The sequence below is a fragment of the Pinus tabuliformis genome, chromosome 9, assembly GCF_031772625.1.
Source record: "Pinus tabuliformis cultivar Carrire ecotype Pingquan chromosome 9, CPIR1, whole genome shotgun sequence".
NCBI lineage: Eukaryota > Viridiplantae > Streptophyta > Pinopsida > Pinales > Pinaceae > Pinus > Pinus tabuliformis.
The window spans coordinates 1021827197-1021852020 of record NC_142307.1 but is presented as its reverse complement, the minus strand read 5'-3'; the positions used below and the strand labels follow the sequence as shown (position 1 = coordinate 1021852020).

The 24824-nt window shown below is 40.0% G+C and overlaps 1 protein-coding gene across 1 annotated transcript in view; it reads right to left on the bottom strand.

The window, feature by feature from the left end:
* The window catches only part of LOC149152182 (cysteine-rich receptor-like protein kinase 6), a 63061-nt gene extending 50005 nt beyond the window's left edge, over positions 1 to 13056 (bottom strand). Inside the window, exon 1 of the mRNA XM_089443405.1 lies at positions 12809 to 13056. Coding sequence (XP_089299531.1) covers positions 12809 to 13056 — 248 coding nt within the window. The remainder of the gene's footprint in view (positions 1 to 12808) is intronic.
* Positions 13057 to 24824: the final 11768 nt, after the last annotated feature.

Sequence of the window (24824 nt, the reverse complement as noted above, 5' to 3'; positions counted from 1 at the left end):
CCTAGGGCTAGAAGTCTAGCAAAAGCCAGGAGAAATTTTCCTATCTCGAGGAAAATACGCGGTGAAGATATTGGAGAGATTCGGTATGGTGGACTGCAAGCCCGTGACTACCCTGATGGAGCTTAACTTCAAGAAGTTATGTGGTAGTGTTGTCAGACCTGCTTTGGGAAATTCTTCTGAGTATCCTCAACTCATAGGAGCATTGATGTTCTTGGTGAACTCCCATCCGGATATATGTTTTGTAGTCAACACGTTGAGCGAATATATGGTTGAGCCTTATCACTCACATTGGATTGGTACTAAGAATCTTCTGAGATATCTTCGGGGCACAATCACTCATGGGTTGAGATACATTGTCGAAGATGTGAGGCTACATGGATATTCTGATGTTGATTAGGCAGGCAATGTGGTGGACTGAAAGAGAACTTCTGGGTGTTGTTTCTCTTTTGGGTTCTGCCTCGATCTCCTGGACGAGTAGGAAGTAGAAGTAGATGGCTTTGAGCATCGTTGAGGCAGAGTATATTGCTACGAGTATGGCCTCCTGTCAGGCTGTCTGGTTGAGGAAGCTTTTCAGTGAGTTGTTTGGACACATGCTAGATACTACCGTGATCCTTTGCGACAACCAGAGTGGGATTCGTTTATCTGAGAATCCCATATTTCATGATCACTCCAAGCACATCGATATTAGGTACCACTTTATCCAGGATATGGTACAACGAGGAGCAATAAGGCTCCATCATATTAGGACAGATGAGCAGGTCACTGACATTCTAACGAAGCCCCTGGGAAAGGTCAAATTCTTGACTTTCCAAGAACGACCAGGAGTTATTGAGAGACCCTCTTATGAGGGTCCTGTATGATGCATACATTGAGCTCTAGGAGCTCCGGGGGGCTTGGGGTACTTCTTGGAGCGACGAGCAACCATAGGGTGACTCACTTTCCCCTAGTGGTGTGCTATGTACAGGGTGAATGGTTCAACCTTCCCCTGTGATACCCCGTGGCGACAGGTACGCAGGATGAGTGGTTCATCCTTCTCCTGCCGAGACATCCTATCCATGCAGTTTGGGACTCATGAGAAGTACCTCTCATTTGGCCAATGAGTAGGGAAATGAGGATAGAGACCATAGTGGTGTCGATGGATGCATCGTGTATCTATCGTACTCCCTATGCTAGGATGACATTGATCTGGGATCAATTGGAACTAACTTCGAGTCAGTAAGAGTGATATAACTCACTCTCTTTTGGAACTGATCTGGGATCAGTAAGAGTGGTATGACACACTCTCTTCATTGGGACTGACTTCGGGTCAGTAAGAGCGTTATTGGGCACTCTCTTTTATCTGGGACTGACTTCGAGTCAGTAGAGGATGGTATGATACATTCTCGATCATTTCTTCTTCTTCATAGTTCAGCAGAGCAGAGCCGAGCAGTGCAGGGCAATGCATTTGATGGCAGAGATAGTACCGACAAATAGATGGATTAGCAGATGGAGTTCTCCCTAGTTGAGAGGGAGTGTTAAAATTGGCAACTAGGGCCAAACTCCATGTGGATCATCTTATTTATGGCAACTGATATTTTTCTTGGATTCCTCTCATTGAGAGGTGTAGGATTGATCTAATGATCATTGATTCTGACATGTATTCATGGAGATATGAATTTATTTGTATTTCTTGACAATTTGTCAAGGTCCGCCAGCAAGCAAAACAGTGTTTCACACCCCCAACTTATCCTACACGATTCATATAAAAGGAGGAGACCTTTGTGGCATTATTCCACTCATCTCACCACACATCTTCGCTCTCTCTTACACATAAGAGGAGCATCTCTCTCTCACATGAGAAGAAGGAGGACGCAGTAAGGAGCAATAGCGTTGACTTGGGTGCAGGAGGACACAACAAGGTACAACAACATTGACTTGGGTTGACCGAGGTGCTGGAGGACTGCGTTGACCAGCGTGAGGGTACCTTTGACTACAGTTTGACCACATTTTGTTGACTGTTTTGGGTTGCCCATTATTGTTGTTGGAGGTTGAGTTCTCCTAGGTTGACTTGAGGTCATTTGGTAGCTATTTGAATAGCTTTGACCTTGCTGATTAGGATTGTACTGTTGTTGTTGTAAAGTCATAGATTTGTGATATTGTACTATCTCTCTCTGTGCTGAATTATTGAAGAATATAGAAGAATTGATCAAAGGGTTTCCCCGCATTAGGGTTTGTCCCTGGTTGGTGCCACATCTTGTGTCTCTTGTCTTGGCTTGTCTTTTGTTGTTTCATTTATGTTCTATGTGCATTTTACTATCATGTTGATGTGATTGCAACACTGGAAATTGATATTGGGCTAACAAGAATATTTGAAGTAAATTGCTCTTAAGCATAGAACATACCATAATTTAACACAACAATACAATATTGAATATTTATCATCTCGTCAACTATCCTAGCACTATATGGAAAAATTTGGCAATCCTACAATTGAAATATTTCCAGGAAAAACTTTGAATATCAACAATAATTTGGAAGAATTTCAAAAGAAAGAATTAATCAAGATGTTACAAAAACATTCATCTGCTTATGCATAGGAATATACTGACATAAAAGGAATTGGTCCTAATACTTGTAAACATCATATCTACATTGAAGAAAATGCCAAACCAGTTCGACAACCTCAAAGAAGAATGAATCCAAATTTAAGGGAAGTTGTTAAGGAAGAACTACAAAAACTATTGAATGTCAATTTCATCTATCCAATATCAGATACTCAGTGGGTTTCACCCTTAATAATTGTCCCTAAGAAGAATGGAAAATGGAGAGTGTGTATTGACTATAGGGAATTATGGGGTGGTGTTTCAAAGCCTTTCTCATGGATACTTCATGGTGGCTTTATAAAATGTATTATGATAACATTCATGTATGCCAAAGAACGAATTAGAAAAAAAATGTAAAAATAATTCCTAAGTACTTAATTTTATTTTTATTTTTATGGTGAGAGGGGTGTTTATTTTGAGATAGTATTTTTAAAATTTCAATTTAATTATCAATAACTATTAAGTGGATAGTAGGGATTTATTCTCTATAAAATATCCTAAAATATTTTTAATAGTAGTCACAAATCAAAAGTTGATATTTATATAAAAAACTGATATGTTATTTTTTAAATAAATTGATTAATTTAAAAGAAAAAAAATCATATGAACAAGTCTCATATGAATGAATTATGGAATTTTGGATATGTAATATTGATACCATAAAATTATAACAAATTTTATATATATTAAGAATCTCCATAATAAAGTGGAAATGCTTTTTTATAGTTAAAAATCATGTTACATGTTTCTTAAATGTATATATTTTTAACTTCTATATTAATTTTTTTATAATTAATAATAATAAGAATTTAAAATAAAAATATAATTTAGTTAATTTTTATAATTTTTTAAAATATTGATAATGTATTATAAAAAATTAATTAATAAAGAATATTAAATGCAGATAAAAATAAAAAATAAAATAAAAAAATTCTTGTTATGACTCAATAAAACAATTTGTAATTTAAATGTTAATTGTGAGAGGAAAATATATATAGAATTTGTTTGCTTTATTATATCAAATTTGAAGGTTTTTAGATAATTTATTTAATTTAAACTAATTTAAATATATTTATTTTACTATTTTAAATGTAATTTATATTTTATTTCATAATCGCTTTTAACTTTTATAATATATATTTTAATATTTCACACATATTTAATACCTTAATTTTCGATTTATTTAAACATTGTTTATAATTCTATAAATAAATATGATAAATATGTTTTCCATTTATTTATATTACATTTTATGAAATAAGGGAATTTGAAAATTAAATTTTAATATAAATTTATTAATAATTTTTTTTTTTAATCTAATATCTGATGAGTCAATGTATCTTGTCGAGACTTCACTTTCCTAAAAAGTTGGTGGCTCTTTGATCTGAAACGTCAATGAGACTGGAATATTCAAGTCATCACACAAGTGTCTGAAATTGGAATATTATTAAAAGCATTATTTTACCTAAAATTTAATTACAATGGTTTGAAATGCTACTGAGATTAGAATATTTAAATCGATTGGTTTATTAATTAATTATGTTGATAGATATGTATATTTTTTTTTCGAAAAAAAATCCATAATTTTTATTAATACTAGTAAAGATTACATTCTGTAGTTTACATTGTTTTGTGTATGCACTATAGTCAGTCCACCAAAATAATAAAAAAATAATATGTTGATCAGTCCATCAAAATAATAAAAGAATAATATGTTGATGTTCTGGGACATGTTGGGATTGTCATAATAGTTACCTCCATCCATATGAAAAAAATATACATATTCTGTTAACAGTTTAATATACCAAGCATTCAATCAAAATAAAAGGAAATCAAAATAGTAAATATGTAGGCCGGCCTTCAGGTCACGCTTCCCCCGTCCACAGGAGAAGGTGAGTAGGATTTCAACGGAAAGATGTGGTTGATGAAGAGCCATCAAGAAACTCAACAACCCTCCAAAAAAATTTATTCAATGTCAGTGTCAATTAGATAGAATGTCTACACCTTGGTTCAATTCCCTAAATATATATAGACATGTGAACTGTGAGAGCATAACTTTTAGTCTCAAGGAATCAATCAAAAGTGGCTGCAAAATAAAATTCCTGCAAATTTGGGTGCCATCCACGAAATTTATCACGAACTTTGAATCACCAACTATCTGCAAATGAGTAATTCCATGGTCAATGGCAAAGGAAAGGAGGTTCCGACATGCGAGGAGCTTAACAAAATTATTAGATCCGACACCCAAACCAATTCAGATATGGAAGTAATGATCAGAGGATAGGTGAAGGATAAAACCAACGCCACTGTGCACACCCAAGTATGAGGAGGCTCCGTCAAAGAAAGCCAAAATAAATGATTTATCAGGATTAACAGCCACCAACTCATGAGTACGACAGGTATCCTTTTCCTGAAGGAAATGGATAGGATCGTTGGCACCTCGGAAACAACTTGTCTGGGAATGGAAATGATATCCTAGAAAAACGCCTGATCGTGGGATATCCAAATACCCCAGAAGATGATTGATGGAAGGGCATTGAAGATGCAGGAGGACGGGAGGGGGAGCCAGTGTTTCCAAGCACAATCCATAGTCGTACCCCTCCAGAACCCAATTTGAGGTTCAACAAGACGACAACGATCCCATATATCTTGACTAAAAGGGTAGAACATGAAAAGATGTTCAATCGTTTCCCCTGCATTCTAGAAAAGAACACACCATGCAGGCCCTGTGGCAAATCTTTTTTGTAAAACGTCCCAAGTAGGTACCTTGCCAAACATAATGCACCACATGATCTTCGCCTTCAGAGGGAATTTAGCTTTCATATTAAGAGGACACCACCACTTGGATTCTTGTGGTTGGTGCACAACAAAGATATAAATATACCCCACCTTTGGAGAGTAGTAGCCAAACTTGGCTCATGTCCATAATACATATAAGATCATCTTCACGATCTAATATTTTATAATTACCAACCACAAGAATCAGGAGAGCACTGGCGTAATTTTTCCATTGCTCGATATATGGATCAGGGATGCTAGGTCCGCTGCATATTTCCACCCTTAAAACCATAAGTTTGATGTTGTGTGATTCACAATGTGTGCATGTTAGTAATCCTACGGACCCAAAGAGAGTCTAATAATGGCAAGGTTATAAGATTATCTTGTTGTGACCCAGGCTAGGGTTCCATAGTCATTTGAACTCGAGCACTCAATCCAACTCTCCAAGCCAATCCACTGCGAATGGTTCCAAATGTATTTAGAAAAGCTCGCTAGATGATGGATATATTATGACGAGGTTCGTTCGCATGCCTAACCCAGTGCTCCACTTAGAGTGGAGATATTTTTCAATAATATCCATTGTCCACAAACTTTGAGTTGAGAGAAGGCGCTATCGACCTTTTGCCTCAAGAGCATGGGAGAAGAGAAAGATGTTCTTCAATCCCCAACCCCCCTAGATTTTGGTTTTGCAATTTTATCCCATCCAAGCCATGGAATGGTAGAATCTAAACCAAACCTAGAACATAAAAATTGAAATCATATCCTTTGAATGCACTCAAGAACACATTTTGGGATCCAGGCCAATCATGACCAATATACCAAAATGGCCTCAAGGATAGATTTAATAAGAACAAAACAAAGTGCTCTAGATAGACATCTATGACACCATTAATTGATGTACTTTTCAACCTTACAGATTAGCCATCGAAAGTCCTCCACCAATATACCAAAATGGCCTCAAGGATAGATTTAATAAGAACAAAACAACGTGCTCTAGATAGACATCTATGACACCATTAATTGATGTACTTTTCAACCTTACAGATTAGCCATCGAAAGTCCTCCCTTCCGTAAGAGTTGGGTTTGAGAAGAAAACCTAGGTATTTTGGTCCATCATCTAACTCTGAATATTCTATAGGAAATAGATTTGTGATGCATTGAACAATATCCACTCCCAGATTTGAGATAAGAAGGGAGGATTTTTTTATAATTGATCAACATGCCAGTATCCTTCCTAGATATACTAACGATATTTTTCAGAACTTCAACTTCACATGGATCACCATTGCAGAAGATGAGTATTTCATCAACGAAAAGAAGATGGGAAATGGCCAGAGCACGAGATACCAAACAACCTTGGAAGGACACCTTTGGTTTTTTGTGTCAATAAGAAGTCGACTTAGCCCTTTGCCAACCAAAATAAATAATAAAGGTGAGAGAGGGCATCCCCGACAAATTCCCATTTTGGCATGAAAGAAGGGAGAAGAAACACCATTAATAAGCACAACAAAAGAGACTGTTTGGATACGCCTCATAACCCAAGAAATGAATTCAAGACTGAAGCCCACATAAGTTAATAATAATTGAAAATAAATCTAGCTTACCCAATTGTAGGCCTTTGATAGGTCGAGTTTAAAGATAACCCCTTTTAATTGCATTGACTTTAGACTCTGAATACTTTCTTGTGCCACCCCTATCGCTTCATGAATCTGTCTACCTTCTAGAAAACCAAATTTTTCCTTAGAGATGGAAGCTAAAATAATAGGCTTGATGCGAGTTGCAATCACTTTAGGTATAAATTTGTATACTTCATTATAGAGAGATATAGGCCTAAAATCATCAAAGGAGATATGGGAGTCCACCTTAGGTATCAGGGAAATAAAGGTTGAGTTTAATGCCATAATCACATATTGTTCCTTATGCAACTCCTCCACCATCGCTAGTAAGTCTCTCCCCATAATTTCATAAAGACCTAGAAAGAATTCAACACCCCATCCATCAGGACCAGGGCTCTTGTTTTTTTGAAAACTCTGAAGGATAAACTTAAATTATTCCTCGGAGACTTCTGCCATAAGGTCCAAATTATCTTCCTCATTTAGGAATCGAGGGAAGGGAAGAGTTGATCGAATATCTCTACAATAGTCACTTCTTCTTGAGTACGAAAAAGTTTTTGAAGTGATTGACACCCAAAGTTGCAAGCTCAGGAAAAGAGGAAACATCTCTTTCATCCCAGTCTTGTAAGGACCATATTATTTTCACCATTTTGTGACCTTTGATGAATGCATGAAAAAATTCGGTATTATTGTCACCACATTCTAGCCATTCAACCCTACTGTTCAAGCACCACTTAGCCTCGTCCTCTCCTACTGAAATAAGAGATCTCTTGTTTCAACTGAAGTAAAACCCTCGTCCTCACAAAAGGAAATAGACCTTATATGATGTTCAGTGGACTTATGTTCCAAAGCTTCAATTTCTTTCTTGGAGGATGCCCATTCTTTGGTTTTTTGTTTTATATTCTTGAGGTTCTAGAAGAAAGGCCAGGAAGAGGTGAATAATGATCCCACTGCTCCGTGACCATCTCGATAAATGATGCATCCTTTAACCAAGAGGAGTTTAATTTGAAAGGGTTGGCGGGTTTGTGAGTGGCGCAATTCAATTCTAAAAATATTGGTGAGTGATTTGATATACCCTCGACACCAAAACACTTTTTAATGTTTTGGAAATTTTCCATGAAACCTTTAGTAAGGAGGAATCGGTCTAGTCATTTAGAAATTCAATCAGAACCGGTTCTCTTATTACGCTAAGTGGGCCGAAGTTTGAGAGGGCTGATATCAATCAAGGATCATGAGAGTAAGGAATCCGTAAAGAAATCTTCCAGAGGGTCAACATTCTCTCATTCCACCCATGATTCAAAATCTCCCAACGAGATGTTGAAATCCCCACCAATAATTATTTGAAGAAAATTAACAAGGGAGTTATTAAAGAAAGATTCCCAGAAGAGGCGGTGATGCAAAGAAGGACTATATACATTGAGAAGAGAGAAGGAGCATGAGAGTTCTTCAGAGAATAATTCAACCCCATGCCCCGCTATAATGCTCCAAGTGTTAATAATTTAAGTTTAAAGGATTGATTGATCCAACCCACTACCAAACCCCCTAAATGGTGCATTGCATCGATACATTGAAATTTCCAACCATGAATAAGTTTCACCAAACATTGAACAATTGAGAGGCCCTGACCAAGGGTCTCTTGTATAAAAATGATGCCATGTAATTATGAGTCTATAAGACGTTTCAAATCAAGTCTTTTCTGAAGGATCGCTAATCCCCTACAGTTGAAGGAGAGGATCTTCATAAAGGAATAATGGAAGGGGTTGCAATTGCTCTAAGAACCCTGGAGATTGAAGCTTGATGGCCTGTAGACATATCCACCTTGGCACACTCCTTTCCTAAGGTGATGCTGGACTTCCGACCCCGACCACGAGATCCCCAACGAGAAAGATGGAACTTCCCTAACCCCGGGCCGGGAGCTTTATGAAACAACCATTTGAGCGGGGACAAAGGTTATAGGAAAAGGAATCATCTCGTGAGAGGTAAGAAATAGATTGAGTCGGGGAGGTGATAGGAGATGAGAGGCCACAATAAGGGATCGATAATGAGCAAAGGGCTTGAGACAGGGTAGAGAAATTAAGAGAGGGAAGAGAGAACATAAGTGGTTCATAGGTCAGGCAATCATTATGATTAACAACAAAAGAATCAACATTACAAACATTTGAAATTGAAAAAGGAGGAGAGGAAGAGCTACCCGGATCATGATGCTCCTGCGGGGGCGTCGGGACATTATCCACTTCCATAAGATCTAGAACTAGAGTTATTGTTGTAGAGACTAATTCCTATGAACGTTGAAGAAGAAGCCAGAATCTCCACTTAAGGAAGGTGGACCATTTGGAAAACCAACATCCTCCCGGAAAAGATTATCTTCATCCACCTGAACCGATTGAACCATAGGGAAATTTTTAACAAGATGACCATAAAAATGGTAATGCCGGCACTGAAATGGAGCACCTTCATAATCCAATTCTTGAATTTTCTCATTATCGTCTCTCAATTCCATTTCCTTGGGGAGACCCTCCCGTAGATCCCCAAAATGAGAACCCAGATCATTGATAGAATACCAAAAGTGAGGTATGATGTATCATGAGACAAATAAGTTCCAATGCAATTGCCCAAATCTTGGAAAATCTCTTTCGTTCAGTAATCTAGAGGGAGACCCAGACATGCAAAACATTAGATCTCGCCTTCTTCGCATTAAACCATGCGGACCAAAATTTAAAAATTAAAGGAGATGAATCGATATGCCAAACTTTATTTACTATGGAACAAACATCCACTGCATTAGAAAATTAAGATGGATCCAACCCTTGCACAAAATTTCAACCTCTGGAGGAGACTGAACAAAAGGAACGATGACTTGTGTAACCCACAACTAGAGGGTTTGTATAGAGAATCTATGCCCTTGTACTCGACCCACGAGGGAAGACTGTTCCAAAACCCCGACCCTCTCCATTCGAACATCACCACCAGGAACCAAAGCCGGGTGAGGCCATATTTTCCTTCGGACACACGGAGACTTCTTGTTGCCAGACTTAACGAAGTTTAAATTTTTACTAGGACGAAACCCAGAACAGGGTTCCATTGGAAAACCCCGAGAAAGAGTCGATAGAATCCTATTAACGGTGTGCTCAGAGGTCAACTGTTGAGAGTGACTTGGAGCAGAGTGGTTAAGGGACTGAAGATGATTAAAATCCCGTGGCTGGAGAAAACTAGTTGAGAACACCCGTTCTAACCCAAATCAAATCCAAAACCCTTTGAAATCTTAAATCTTGTATGGATAAACTGAACCCGCATATTTTGATAAACATTACAAGTCAGTAACTAGGATTCCCAAGGTGGAAATTATAGATTCTATAAAAGTGCGATAATTCTTCCAACATAAATCGTTGGTTGTTTAGGATAAGATCCATAATGGAAACCGGCCGTGATTGACCCGAACCTCAAATCGGTCCTAACGTCCCAAGACTCCAACCCTGGGAGAACTGATGAGTGTCCATTTTCAAACCAGGACCGACATAGATGATGAAAACTTAGGGGCCGCAAAATAAGGAGGAGAGACACGAGCCATGACAGACATTGAGGGAACTGGAGAGCGACAAGGTGAGGGGAACAATAGGGACCCTGTCCGGATAGGAGAATAAGCCAAAGTTTTTAAATAGAGGTCATGAAAATCCTAGACAGAGGAGAAGCATAATCCACTAGCTCCACATCATCCATATAAACTAGATTCAACCAAAGAAGAACACGAACATTCCGACAAACACTAGGATAAGTGAAAACCCCGACCACAAAACGACAGATATATTAAAAAACCCTAAAGGCAAGGTTCCAAGAGTACATGCACACGAAAGATGAGAAAATTAACCCATGAACTTATCCCCGGGAAGAACCAACTAAAAATGCACCTGGGAGAGTATATCCGACGGTGCCGCCATTATTAGGGAGTGCGAGGATTTCAGAAACCGCATTCCCCATGCGTCTCTCCTAGACCTTTCTCAATAGATATGTTTATTTTAGAATAGGGTTTTTAGAATTATTAATAATTAATAAGTGGATGGTATGAATTTAATAAAAAATTTGAGATTATTTTTAAAATTGTTATTTTTTTATTTTTTTAATTGAATTTATTAATTTAAAAAATGTTTTATAATTTGAACAAGTGTCATGTGAAATGAGTCATGGTTTTTTGAGTACATGATATTGATAAGTCATGGTATTGACCCACAATACTATGTAATTTACATAATTAAGAATTTGGTTACATGCCTTTTGAAAATGTATATATATTTAACTTATATTAATTCTATTTATTATTCATGATAATAGTAATAATAAATTTAAATAAACTTATAATTTATATTAATTATATTTATTATTAATAATTATTATTATTATTATTATTTTAAATAAAATTTTAATTTTCTAAATTCTAAAATATATTATAAAATAAATATATTTAAGGATTATTATGAATTAACTTACACCAACCTTTTTACTAACCTTTTATTAACATTTATCAACTATTTATTATTTATAATCATCCTATAATGTGATTATTATATTTTTATATGATGTTTGGTGTAACAGTGATTTCCAACCTTACCATTGTTCAATATTGGCCACGGCAGGATGGTCTCACTTCATGCTATTTTACATGGTAGTATGGTCACACTTCATGCCATTATTAAAAATTTAGGTTTCTCATAAAACTTCATTATTTTACCTTATATGGTCCTGCTAAATCTTCAAGATTGATTGCTTATGCGTCGTCGATGTGTCTTCTCTTGACTTCACTTCCATTAAAAAGTGGGAGGCTCTCAGTCTTGGAATATTCAAATCACCATCCTACTAAAAACTTAATCACAATGGTCTGAAACGTCAATGGGATTGGAATATTCATTATTTAAAGAACTAAACAATTGGTCTATTAACTAATCTTATGATGTCGTTGTTTTTATATCCGTGTTACAGAGCTTGGTGTAAGAATCATTTCCAGCCTACCCATTGCCCAATATTGGCAACGGCAAGATGGTCTCTCTTCAGGCCAAGCGTTGTGCTGTCGTTGATCATTACACTTCATGAAGAGATTCAACATAATTTGAGAGGAGCGTGTAGCAACGAAAGCCGCTATGCTGAAGGCAGTGATATTCAAAGCAATCTGAATATGGTCATGCAGAGCCTGGTTCAAAACACGTACCAAACTAAGTTTAACATTTGTGTTTATGGCCAATGTCCAGACCGAGTATATAGGGGGGACACAACAAAGAACCAATGCAAATATTGCTCCCGTGAGGCAAATAATAAGATTCGACAGCATTGTGGGTATACCTTCGGCGTTAGTTTGGTTAGATTTGTGCTCCTTGCGTTTTGATAACTGAAACTTCATGGGACAACTGAAACTCGATGTTAATCATTACTGGTTTAATTTCGATCTAAAAAATGTCTCTAGCCCTGGTTTAATTTCGATCTAAAAAATGTCTCCAGCCCTCGGGTCTTTAACAGTGCTCTTTATGTGTTTTTATATGTCACATGTGGTGCACTTTTTTTTTGCTCCCTGACCTTCTTGATAAAATTTTACTTGCTATTACCGGTTTTTTTCTCGACATAGCGGAGACTCGGTCTACATTCTCCGACTTTTGGGATTGCTCATATGCCAGACACCTTTCTGGTTTGTGTTATATCCCTTGTTTGGTCCGAATCTTCCCATATTCTCACGATTTTTCTTATTGCATCCTACCTTATATACTGCATCACTAAAACCCACTTTCCAGTCGGACATAGGAGGACTGATGCCAATTTGGACTGAACTCTTTTCTCTGGCCTAGCCTCACATACCATAGAAGGAAGGTAATTGTATTAGCACTGAAAATTACTATACTCTCTAGAATAGGTGGACGGACTCCTTCAGCATCTCTAGACCCTGCAAGGAGTTTGGCTTCCGGGTATGTAACAGGTGGTGGTTTATGTGGAGATGTTGCTGCTGCATCTCTAGACCCTGCAAGGAGTTTGGCTTCCGGGTATGTAATAGGTGGTGGTTTATGTGGAGATGTTGCTGCTGCGAGGCAGGTTATGACATCTTTCATTTTTAACGATAGATTGTCGGTATATTTACTCGATGCCCCCGAATGTTTTGGTTTAGCATGATAAGAGCTACTGGATCTTGTTTCAATCTTCACTTACGTTTCTCTACAACGATTGGCCCTGTTATCATCGGTTCTCTATTCCTTGAGAGGATTCAATGGCTTTTTTAGGCGGGTTTTTATCACAGAAGATTGGTCTGACTAATCCACTGGTTTTTGTTTAAATTTACTTTTGGTAGGATGAAGATTTAAGAGATTTGACTTGGGTCCACATCGCGTTATTCTAGTGCTGACAGATCTGTCTCAGGCTTGATTTCAAATTGAATACATGATGCAGTTGCAGGTGTTATATACGTTTTTTATATAACCTTAAAATTTTAAATTACATATTTGGGGTACATTGGGACGGCGTCGTACCTCGGTGTTTGTATGGTTGGTATTATCTATATGATGCAGTAGATTTTCTGGACACTGTTGCAATCCCAAAACATTCTCTTTTGGGATGTGTTGTTGGATTCGCTGGTGTATGTGACCTAACTACCTACTGATCCTTTATTATTATTTATGACCATACATGTCAGTGCTTAAATGCTATTTATGTTTAGTTTTGTCGAGCTTGACATCTTTTTGAACGCTCATAACGGATGGACCCTTTCGAATCTTACATGTCAGCACAAGAAGCTCTCATTAGAGCCATGATGGAGGCAGAGACAAGGTATCCACATGGCATGGGATCTAAATGGGATGGTGGGCCAAAACAGCCGCACACATGGTGCCCGGAAATGACTCCTTTGGGGAGGCCAGGTGGAGAACATGCATCAACCGGTGTACAAGTGCAAGATCGGGAGGTTGGTCATCGACGTAGCAAAAACAAACAACGTTCCATTGATATTGCCACCTCAGCTCCTATGCTATGTTTCGATTATGATGTGCTTATTGACATAGTTTCGAGTCTGAGAAAAAGGGCGTTGGTGGGTAAATAGTATTTCTTCGATCCAAGTGAGAGAGAGATGCGGGATTGGATAGCTTCGAAGTGGAAATCATTGTTACGGTATTTTCCATCGGTGGTAAGACTGATTGGGGAATACCATCGGTGGTAAGACTGATTGGGGGGTTGGTACAGTTTCCACTTCCTCAGTGAAGAGGACTTGCATAAAATTAAACAAATTATGTGGATAAAGGGGTACAATTTCTTAGCATTGCATGCATGGTACGTTGGGTTTAATCCCTTGAAGGAGACGCCCAAAAACAAGCTTATCTGGGTAAAATTACTAGGTTTACCTATTGAATTTTGGACTAAGCAAGTCCTGATGGATATTGGAAATGTTATCGGCCGATTTGTATACGTTGATCCACAGTGTCTGGGGGCCAAGGATAAGAGAATTGCTTGGATCTTGATCGAGAAAGATTACTGTGGTAGTTTTCTGGATCATATTGAGCTTAAGTGGGAGGACACACAATTACAACAACATCTGGATTTTTCAGGCGTTCCTTTCTAGTGTCTTATATGCCATCACACTAGCCACCTTATGGCACAATACCCATGCAAGAGGAGTGGACATCGAATGTTCCACAGAAGAAGGAGAGGTGATGAACAAGTCAAAGCCGGCGGTATATTGGATACCCGGATGGTTGGTCGTGGCAGATATCCTACTTCTGATATGGCTATGCGTCATACAGGTATTCCACATAACATTCCTACCTCTCTTGCTGGGAATTCTCTTCCTTTGATTAGCGCTGAGTCTGTGCCTGTTCTGGTTCAATCTTCCTCTTGGACATCAGAGGACTTTGGCACATTGGAAACGGGGGTGAACTCCCCAACTCTGTCAGATAAAATCCCCCATTTATCTTGCCCTGAGTCACTTGATACCTCCACTTTGCTAGCTCATATGTTACCTTATGAGATCCCTTCCACGTCCCACATTCCCTATATCCCTTCCCCTAAAAAACACCCCACTCCCATCACAGTTCTGTCTGGCATAGATCGACCCATTTCACTAGTTGCCTCGCCTACCAACTCGGTCGACAGTGACCTGGAATTTCTCTTACAACGGAAGACACTAGACTTACACACGCTCACCATCCACAAGCCATCTGGGTCCACATCCCCTGTTATTAGCCCTACATCAACTGAAAATATTATGGTTAGATGGAAAAAAAGCCAAGATAGTCGACATTTTCAGAGCTGACCCCGGAATATCCCTTTTGAATCTTTCAACTCCCGTTCTTTGACAGATGTCCCCATTGCGTCTACATCCTCTCCATGGGCCCTTAGAGCAAAGCAGCCCATAACCGGTCTCACATGAATTACATCCTATCAATGAACATTCGGGGATTGGGGTCGTCCCACAAATACTTGGCCCTAAAGGAGATTTTCTTTTCGACCCATCCTTTCATTATTCTTCTACAAGAGACCATGCATTCAAAAAACTAGGTGATAAAATATTTTAGGAAAATGTTACCTGACTGGTATATGGTAGCTTCTAATGCGGATTGCTCGTTTGGGGGACTTGTTGCTTGATGGGACCCCCGATGGGTTAAGATGAATGCCTATTCTTTCTTTGCCGGTACTCTCTTGGCGGGTAATATTAGAGTTTTGCCCAGCCGGATTCACATTTTGAACATTTATGCCCCATATAGGGATAGAGGCTTATTATGGAGGAAGCTGGTGGATACACAGATATTTGAAATAACCACTCTGATCATGGCGGGGGATATGAACTGTACAACTGGTGTGGATGAGGTATGGGGAGGTAATAGACGAGCAGACCCGGTATTTGCTCAGATAAAAGATATCATTATTGATTATAACTTCATTGACATTCGTCCTTGTAAGGTCAGGCCGACCTGGGACAACGGGAGAACAGGTAACGACTATGTGGCCAAAAGATTGGATCGATTTTTGCTCCAGGAACAAGTTGTCGAGAGACTTGGTTTTGTCCAATCGGACATTGTTGACAATTTCATATCAGATCACCGACCTATTACTCTTGGCTGGCACCGCGGGGATGTATGTGTTGGGTTGCCTTTTAAATTCAATCGGGTGTGGTTGGCGGACCCCGAATTTGACAAGTTGGTTCGGAAAACTGGAAAAGGAACATATCAACTTCCTCTTCCCACATGATGTGTATGTTGGAAAATCTCTGAGCCCTAAAGAAGGTGGTTAAAAGCTGGGAACGCAAACAAAACGCATTACAGAAAAATGAACTGATTGGGATATCAGAGGCTCTGTCTTCTCTTCAACCTCAACTGTTAACACAACAACTATCCGAGGTGGTTTGGGACAAAATACACTCATTGGAACAGAAGAGGAAGCAGATCCTACAACACAGGGAGGCGACATGGCGCCTTAAGAGTAGGGCAATATGGATACGAGAAGGTGACAAAAACATGAAATTCTTCCATAGATATGCTAACTATCGAAGAAAAGTTAATTCTATATGGGAAATTGTTGATGTTGTGGGCAATAAACATATGACACAACAGGGGATAAGCAGAGAGGCGGTTCTACATTTTGAGATGGCCTACAACCGCAAGGAACATGAGAATGCAGAAGACCAAATGTGGGGGATAGAGGAGTACCTGCATATGTTCAAGGAGGAAGAAAACAACAATTTATGCAAGATGGTTTCGGAGGAAGAAATATGGGGGGTTCTTAAAACCATGAAGAGTGATAAGAGTCTTGGACCGGATCTGGTAAATATGGTGCAGGAATTGAGAGACAGAGGTTTTATTCATCCACATATCAACTCAACTTACATTGCTCTGATTCCGAAGAAGGACAAATCAATCTCTTTATCTGATTATCAACCCATTTCTTTATGTAATCTTATTTATAAGATTATCTAAAAAATGATTGCCAGCAGGATAAAGGACACATTATCGAAGTACATTTCTTCGGAACAATATGGTTTTTTACAAGACCGACAGATACATGATGCGGTGGCAATCGCACAGGAATGCATACATTCCATACATGAAAAAAATTAAACGCAACCATTATGAAAGTGGACCTTCAGAAGGCATATGATTGCCTTGACTGGGGGTATCTGAGGATGATCCTCCATAAAATTGGAATACAAAGCAGAGGCACAAAATGGATAATGGCGTGTGTCACAAATGTTTGATATGTTGTTGTGATCAATGGATATCCAACTAGATTTTTTGGTGCTGGGAGAGGGCTTAGGCAGGGGTGCTCCCTCTCACCACTGTTGTTCATATTGGCAATGGACAACCTTAGTTTGAAGATAAAAAAGGCGGTTGAGAATGAAGATTTCGAGGCACTGTGCTTGCGCAGGGATATCAAAATCTCACATAGCTTCTTTGTGGACGACATATTGATTATGGGTTTGATTAAGTGAGCTGACTGGTATGTACTATCACAAATCTTTAAAAGATTCGAGAGTGCATCAGGGCTTATTATGAATGTACTCAAATCTTCCATTTTATATGGCTCCTGCAACATGGATGACATTGCATATATACAAAATCTGTTTGGGATTGATGCAGTCTCTCTGGAAGGTGGTATAAAATACTTGGGATTTCATATCAAACCTGGTAGATATCGAAATCAGGACTGGATGTGGCTGATAGATAAATTTTATAAAAGGATTACAGGTTGGGAATTTAGATGCCTCTCCCTGGGAGGATGGATTACACTCACACAAGCTGTTATTACACAATTGGGAGTATATTGGGCTCATTTATATCATCTCCCTAATGCTATTCTACATAAACTGAATCGTCTCATGGCACAGTTTATTTGGTCAGGGACGACGCACTCCCACAAATACCATCTGGCCAGACTGGAACTAATAACCCTGCCAAAACGCATGGGTGGTTGGGGTATATTAAACCTGAAGCTATTTGGATGGGCTCTACTGATGAAAACGTTGTGGAGGGCAATATTCGGCGCTGGCATATGGGGCAGTATAGTCAGGAAAAAATACTTAAGGAATAAACCTTTTACTGTGTGGATGCGCAGTGGTAATATCGGGGTCTCTGTGGGCTCGACTATATGGCGTAGTTTATGTAAAATTAAGAACATTTTCTTAAGGAACTTGTGCTGGCGTTTGGGTACGAGACATCATATTATTATGGGCCTGGATCATATTATGGGTACCGATACACATGATATGCTTTCTGTGGAGCTGATACAAAAATTAAACAGGAGGGGTATTTTTTTCTGGAATCAAGTGATTCAAGAATGGTATGGCCATATACCAATATGGAAAAATGCTAGAGATTTAGGACTGATGGACCAGATGGCACAAGAATGGGAACATGTCAAGTAGATTATGAAAATGACTGGTATTTGCTGGGATGCAAGTGGAGATCAGATTACATGGACCGAGAAGATGAAGGTTGGAGGTGTGATGGTGGCGGATGCATATAATGCCCTTTGCAGACAAGAGACACAAACTATTGAGGTATGTTGGTTTTACAACTTTTGGAAAACCAAGATGCCTATCAAAATGATTGCTTTTATTTGGCTTGTATGGCATAATAAGAATCTTATATGGGGGAACCTACAAAAGAGGAATTGGCAAGGGCCAACATATGGTGTACTTTGTAGACATGTTGGTGAAGATAATACACATCTATTTCTAACATGTCCAGTCGCCATAATGATTTGGGAACACATTGCTGAGTATGTGGGTTTTCCCTACATATTGAGAATTGTTTGTTTTGGTGGAGTAATAAAAAACCATCATGGCGTACCATTCCCCTTGCTATTTTCTGGGAAATATGGAACAAACGTAACAGAATTATTTTTGAAAATGTCCTGGGAGATGTTGTGCAGATGTTGGACAGTATTAAGCAGTGGTATATGATTGGTAGTTTACATGATAGTGGTAAAAAGAAAATTGCAGAGAAGAGACCTGGTCCTGAGATTACATACCTGGCTGGGTTTTTTGATGGGGTGGAACAAAGAGGCATATGTGGATGCGGATTTTGGATCAAATTTTCAGAGGTACAAGAATTCTGGGTACACTAGGGAGCCAGTAGAGGTTCGAATATGAAGGCAGAAGTGATTGCCTTATGGGGATTATTATGGTTCATTACTTTTCTCAACATTCCCAGTATTCATATATATGGAGACTCTAGGACCACTATTGAGCACATTCATGGTAAAATCAAAATTAAACAACCTATGTTGAATGGTTGGCTATGCCAGATAGAGCACATATGGCATACTTTAAAGGACTCAACACTACAACACATAGGATAAGAACATAACCAAAATGCAGATTGTATGTCAAAGAGGGGTTTACAGGATGAACTAGATGGCATGCATATCGAGATTGTGATGGATGAACACAGAGTGGATGCTGGTTTGCTTCCTTTGCCCGGATAAATCATCTACTAATGCAAGGAATCAGACAACTATACCTGTTTTGTTTTGTTTTCGTATACTTTTTTGTGATTTTGTGAATACTAATAGGATGATATACTGCAAGTTTCTTGAATGCACAGGATATGTTTTTTATTGCACACAGAAGTTGTTTTTCTTTTCTGTCGATGTGGAGCAAACAATCCTGTACAAAAATGTTCTAGGATGGGATACGGTATAAAAGGGCACAACATATGACAGGTTTACATATATATGCTGCTGACAAATATGAATGTAATATGTAGACAACATATACTTGGGTTGTTTAGGACTCCATTTTTTTTCCATAAACAGTGATCAATGATGGGATACATCAGATCAAACATATGCACTATATTTTTTCACTATATTAATACAGTTGTTTTTTCCTTACTGGAGAAAAAGAAAAAAAGAAAAAGGACTTTAGTCCAAAGATCATCACTGTCTAGTAAGAATTCTAATGATGTCAATAATGATTTCATTTAAGTGTAATGGTTTCCGTAATGATTTCATTTCGAGAACAAGAAAATAACAATTGTATTTGATGCCATGTTTCATTTTGGGGATTTACATTCTCTATTAAGCTTTTACTTCAAGGATCTCACACTATAGTTCCGTCAAGAAATAACTTCATTTTTCCATCATGACGTTCTTAAATTTTTCCATATATATAATCATAGATATTGTAATATGGGTATGCACAACACTAGTTGTTGGAGAGGTAAATCCCCTCTACGGATAGAGGCCATCCCTACTAGCCCAGAATGGGTCTAGCAACAATCAGTCAATGCTACTATGCAAGTTCCTAATTGCAAATAAAAGGTAGGCAATGAACACCTACTTGGATTCCAACGCTATTGTTTGATGAAGAGCCGTCGCTCTCGCTCCTTCGCTTTGGCCGGTCATGATCCTCCACAATCCTCGTGGATAGACACCTGCACACACAAAGAGAAACACAAACACAAGCGTGAAATCTAATAAATGCAATTATACATCAGTCGGAAAGGACATAACTCACATTAACCATTACAAAGACAAATGAGAGTGGAACCATAATAGTAGTCATCTATTATTAATCAATAACAGAGAAGAGTACAACCGAAGTTCTGATGTCGAATCCTTCTCAAGAGGGTCCAGCCAGCAAGTCTCTTAAGCATTCACCCTTGGAGGCAGATCTCCCAAGACCAAAACTCTCTCTCACACAAGAAACACTTCACAACCTTCCTTAAGCTCTCTAGCAATCCCACACTTGTCACACCAACTACCTACTAACAGCAGCACTCTAAGCACTATCAATTCCACACTGTCAAAAACTAGCTGCTCATGGCAATGGTAGAGGCTTAAATAGGAGAAGGAGTCTCCATGAATGGTGGGAGGATGAGCTTATCTCCAAGGAAGGTGGCTCAAATGACGAAACAAACATGCCAGAGAAGGGAGGGCGACATTTACAAGGCCAACAACCAGGTCTGGAGTCATCTGGAAGGCCGGCTGTTAGAACAAACTCGCCCAAACTGGATCAGCGCGGGTGTATAACTGCACTGGAGCGCTGACATCGCATCTGAATAACAGAGAAGGTTATGTCAGCGCGACTCAATATAAACAGAGGATGCGCTGGTTCATGAAATTCGACCAGCGCGGGAAACACGTGTGCTTCCGTGCTGGCAGCGCATTCGTTGTATTATGAGGCGCCAGTCAGCGCGGTTATTTTAATAACAGTCGCGATGATGGAAAAAACTTTGGCAAAGTGGGTCACTTGGCAGCATTAGAGAGCATGAGCATGATTAATTTGAATTCATGACACAGTAGGGAGACTGACAGGGAGACAGTGACAAATTACTATGTAACAGATGCCCCCTAAAGCATGAAGCCCGAGAGAGTGGGAGGGGTGAAATGCTTTACAAAGCCCGCTAAACTGGAACACCACCAGGAAGAACCTGCACGTATGTACAACTGATATCTCTATTACATGTAGTCTAGGCATGGGCGCAGCCATCCAAAAGACATACGAAGAAGGTCTGTGGTATGGACACAGCCACCCAGCTGAAGAGACCATGATGATAATAAGGTATGGTCGTAGCCATCCCAAAAGACTCAGGTATGGGCGTAGCCACCCATCAATGAGTCATGTAATAATAATCCACAAAATCGCAACCTGGTTTGCAACAGGCAAAGAACCAGGGTCTTGCGCTCCAACCCGACCCGAACAAAGTACAAGTCCAAGCATGTGAATACATGAGCTGAAGTCGAACATGCATGAACATCGTCTGATTACCAGCCAATAATGAAAACTGTTAACAGACGCGAGAGGTACCATCAATAATGACAATGATCCTCAAGGTACTTATAGGTACAATCCGCGGCGTGTGAATCAATGAGCTGGTGTCGAACACCCGCAGAATCATTCGATTGGAGGCCAATGATGAAAACCTTACGTCGAACACGAAGAACCTGCCATTGAGGCATGCAGGCTCTAGGGCACGTGAAGGGAGTCTCAAAGTCACTTTCCTGGATAATGAGCTGAAGTCGACAGGAAGTAACCTTGATCGAAGGTTGGCCATAATGTTTCCCACATCATCGACACGAGACAGAGAAGGATAAGATATTTTGTGTGAGGTATCAGAGGGAGGTTGTAAGTTTGCAGAGGTCAACTTCTCTTGAACATATCGGCGGCATGACAGTGGATTTGGAAGTATATGACGTCAAATGAGCAGAGGTCATGGTGACAAGGCAATGAGCAGATGAGAGGCCAAATAGGATAACCCAAACCCACGGAGGCTAGTGTAAAACAAGATGAGAAATCCCCACCCAGACACGAATGCAGACTAGTGCCATGTTCAAGAGCGACATACTGCCGACACGACAATTATTACAGTTCCATTTTCCCCACCATTTCTGGCAGGTACCCCGATTATTTTTGGACGACAAGCTTGACGGGGATAGCATATGCTTGGAAAGCATCATTTCGACGGTGTCCGATGTCATTAAGTTTTAACGAGTCTGACAAAGGAAGAACTCAGCGTCTTTTCTTGTTTAGAGAGTCTGAAAAGACAGCGGAAAAGAAAACTCCAGGGGGGTCATTTTTCGTAAAGTTGTGTCTCTCGAGCCAGAAAAAGTATAAAACAATGCTCGAAAGAACCGCCCGACCAGTATGATCGAGGAGTACTTTTCGTAAGTAGTGACTTCGACCCGAAAAAGTAGAAAAGCGGTTAGAAGTACGTCGTTTTGGAGCCAATAACGAGTTCGAAACGACAAACACCCGACAATCTTTTTAGTTTAAACGGTCGAAAAAAGAGCTTTAAAGGCGACCGCCTCTCGTTCCTTTTAACGAGCCGAGAGGGAGCTCGGCCATCTTTTCTTGCTTTACGTCGAAAAAGAGCTTAAAGACGACGTTTTGGGACCAAGTGTGTATAGGACCGTCGTGACCCCACCGGTATGAGAATCTGCACAAGAAACACCGCACGCGTAAACCTGTTCGAGATAATATGTACCACATGCATAAAAACATAGTAAAACGACATCGGCACTAAGCACATGGTAAAAAACATGACAAAACCCACATTTATGAAAAATGATAGTTAATTATAAAATTTTACCATAAATAGGGGGGTAAAAGGAGGTTTTTACCATTGTTACCATTTTGAGCCGTGGAGAACGTTGTGGAGCTGCGAGGTTGACGAACCAAATTCCATCCCGTGCGGACATCAACCACCCTGCAATCTGTTCCAGGTAGGTTCTCCTTCTCCTGCGCTTCATTTTGAGTCATTTTAGCCGCATTTCCACGGTGGGAAGTGGTAGTTTGGGCGAATTTTGTGAACTTCAATTCGCTCTCGGTCAGCGCGGATTTCCTCATCGGGTCCGCGCTGATCGAATAATTTTTACACATACCACCCCCGGATCAGCGCGGAAAACACGTGTGCTTCCGCGCTGACCCAAGGAAAAAAACAAAGGGCGCCATTATCAGCGCGACTGTTTTAAAAACAGTCGCGCTGACGCCGCGAAACTAAATTTTTAACAATTTGAACGTGTAAATTTCAACGGTCAGGGCTCTAATGATTTTTTGTGGCCATGCAGGACAAAATGGCATTTGTTTGGAAAGAGCGAGCTCATGATAATGAGGATATAGTGGCATTCGCCGATGCTAGGTGCCGTAACGCAATGCGGGCATGCGGGTTGCTCAAATTCTTCCTCACTCTGTGCCTACGAGCACAACCTGATCTTCTCGAGTTCCTAATCAGAGCCTGGAATCCTGTTGATGGGAAGTTTGTGATTCGAGGCCGTGATATCGAGTTCGATTATACGGATATCTATTTTTTGACCGGGTTATCACGTCGAGGTGAGATGCCCATTCTGGAGGGGCAGCGACCCAGTGGTGAAACCCTAGATATGCTGATGGCTCGGGTGTGCCCACGGGCACGCAAAACGCGGAGTGGGAAGGTAGCTATTCCGACGGTGGAGGACATCGTCCTTCGAACCATACTCTTCATGGTGACCCGGGCAGCGGGCTGCTTGGCCAATCACGAGGCTTCGAAGACCCATCTTCTATTAGCTCTCGAGTGTTTACATCCCACCATATTCAACTGGGCAGCAGCAGTAACAACCAGTATGAAGAGACAGCTGAGCAACTGCCGACGTGGTGAGTCGAAGCAGTTTGGTTATGGGTCGCTTTTACTCCCGCTCATGCTGGAGCGGGTACCGGCCTTACAGCTACAGGACATGGTCGTGGATCCACCCAGAGGCCCCCGAGAGACGAGGGCTAGTCGATGGGGCCATGTCATGCCGCGAGGAGGTGGCGGCTGACCGATGGCATGGGGAGTGTATTTCCAAGAGTGGATGGATCGACAGGTTATTTTTGTGGAGGACTGGCCATATGCTGGCATAGAATTCCGTGGAGATACAGACATGCCACTGCCTGCGGGAGAGCATTGGGACGATGGTGGTAAGCCACTTGATCTCTTTTTGATTTGTATTTTTTGTAATGTTTTTAATTTTTCATGTACATGTCTTTACGATGAATGCTATGGTATGCAGATGTGGGACCCCCGAGACCCCTTGGTCTAGCCCCAGAGGCGCGGAGAGAGGCACAAGGCGCTAGAGCCCTGGTCCTGGCTCCTCCAGGAGTCGATACGATGGAGACTGTGATACAGAACCTCGAGGGCTTACTGGCGGGGATTCTAGATTACCAGGGGATAGAGGAGGTCCCCATAGCATCTCAGATCCATACAGTGGGGGTAGAACCCAGGATGCACTGCCTTTCGAGGCGGGTGGCACGGGCGGCTGTAGCATACATAGAGCATAACCCACCACAGTAGACATCTAGGTCTTACTTCCTACTGATGTTTTTTGAGAGACATGTGTCTCAGATGTATTGAGAACACATGCCTTATCTAGACATATACAC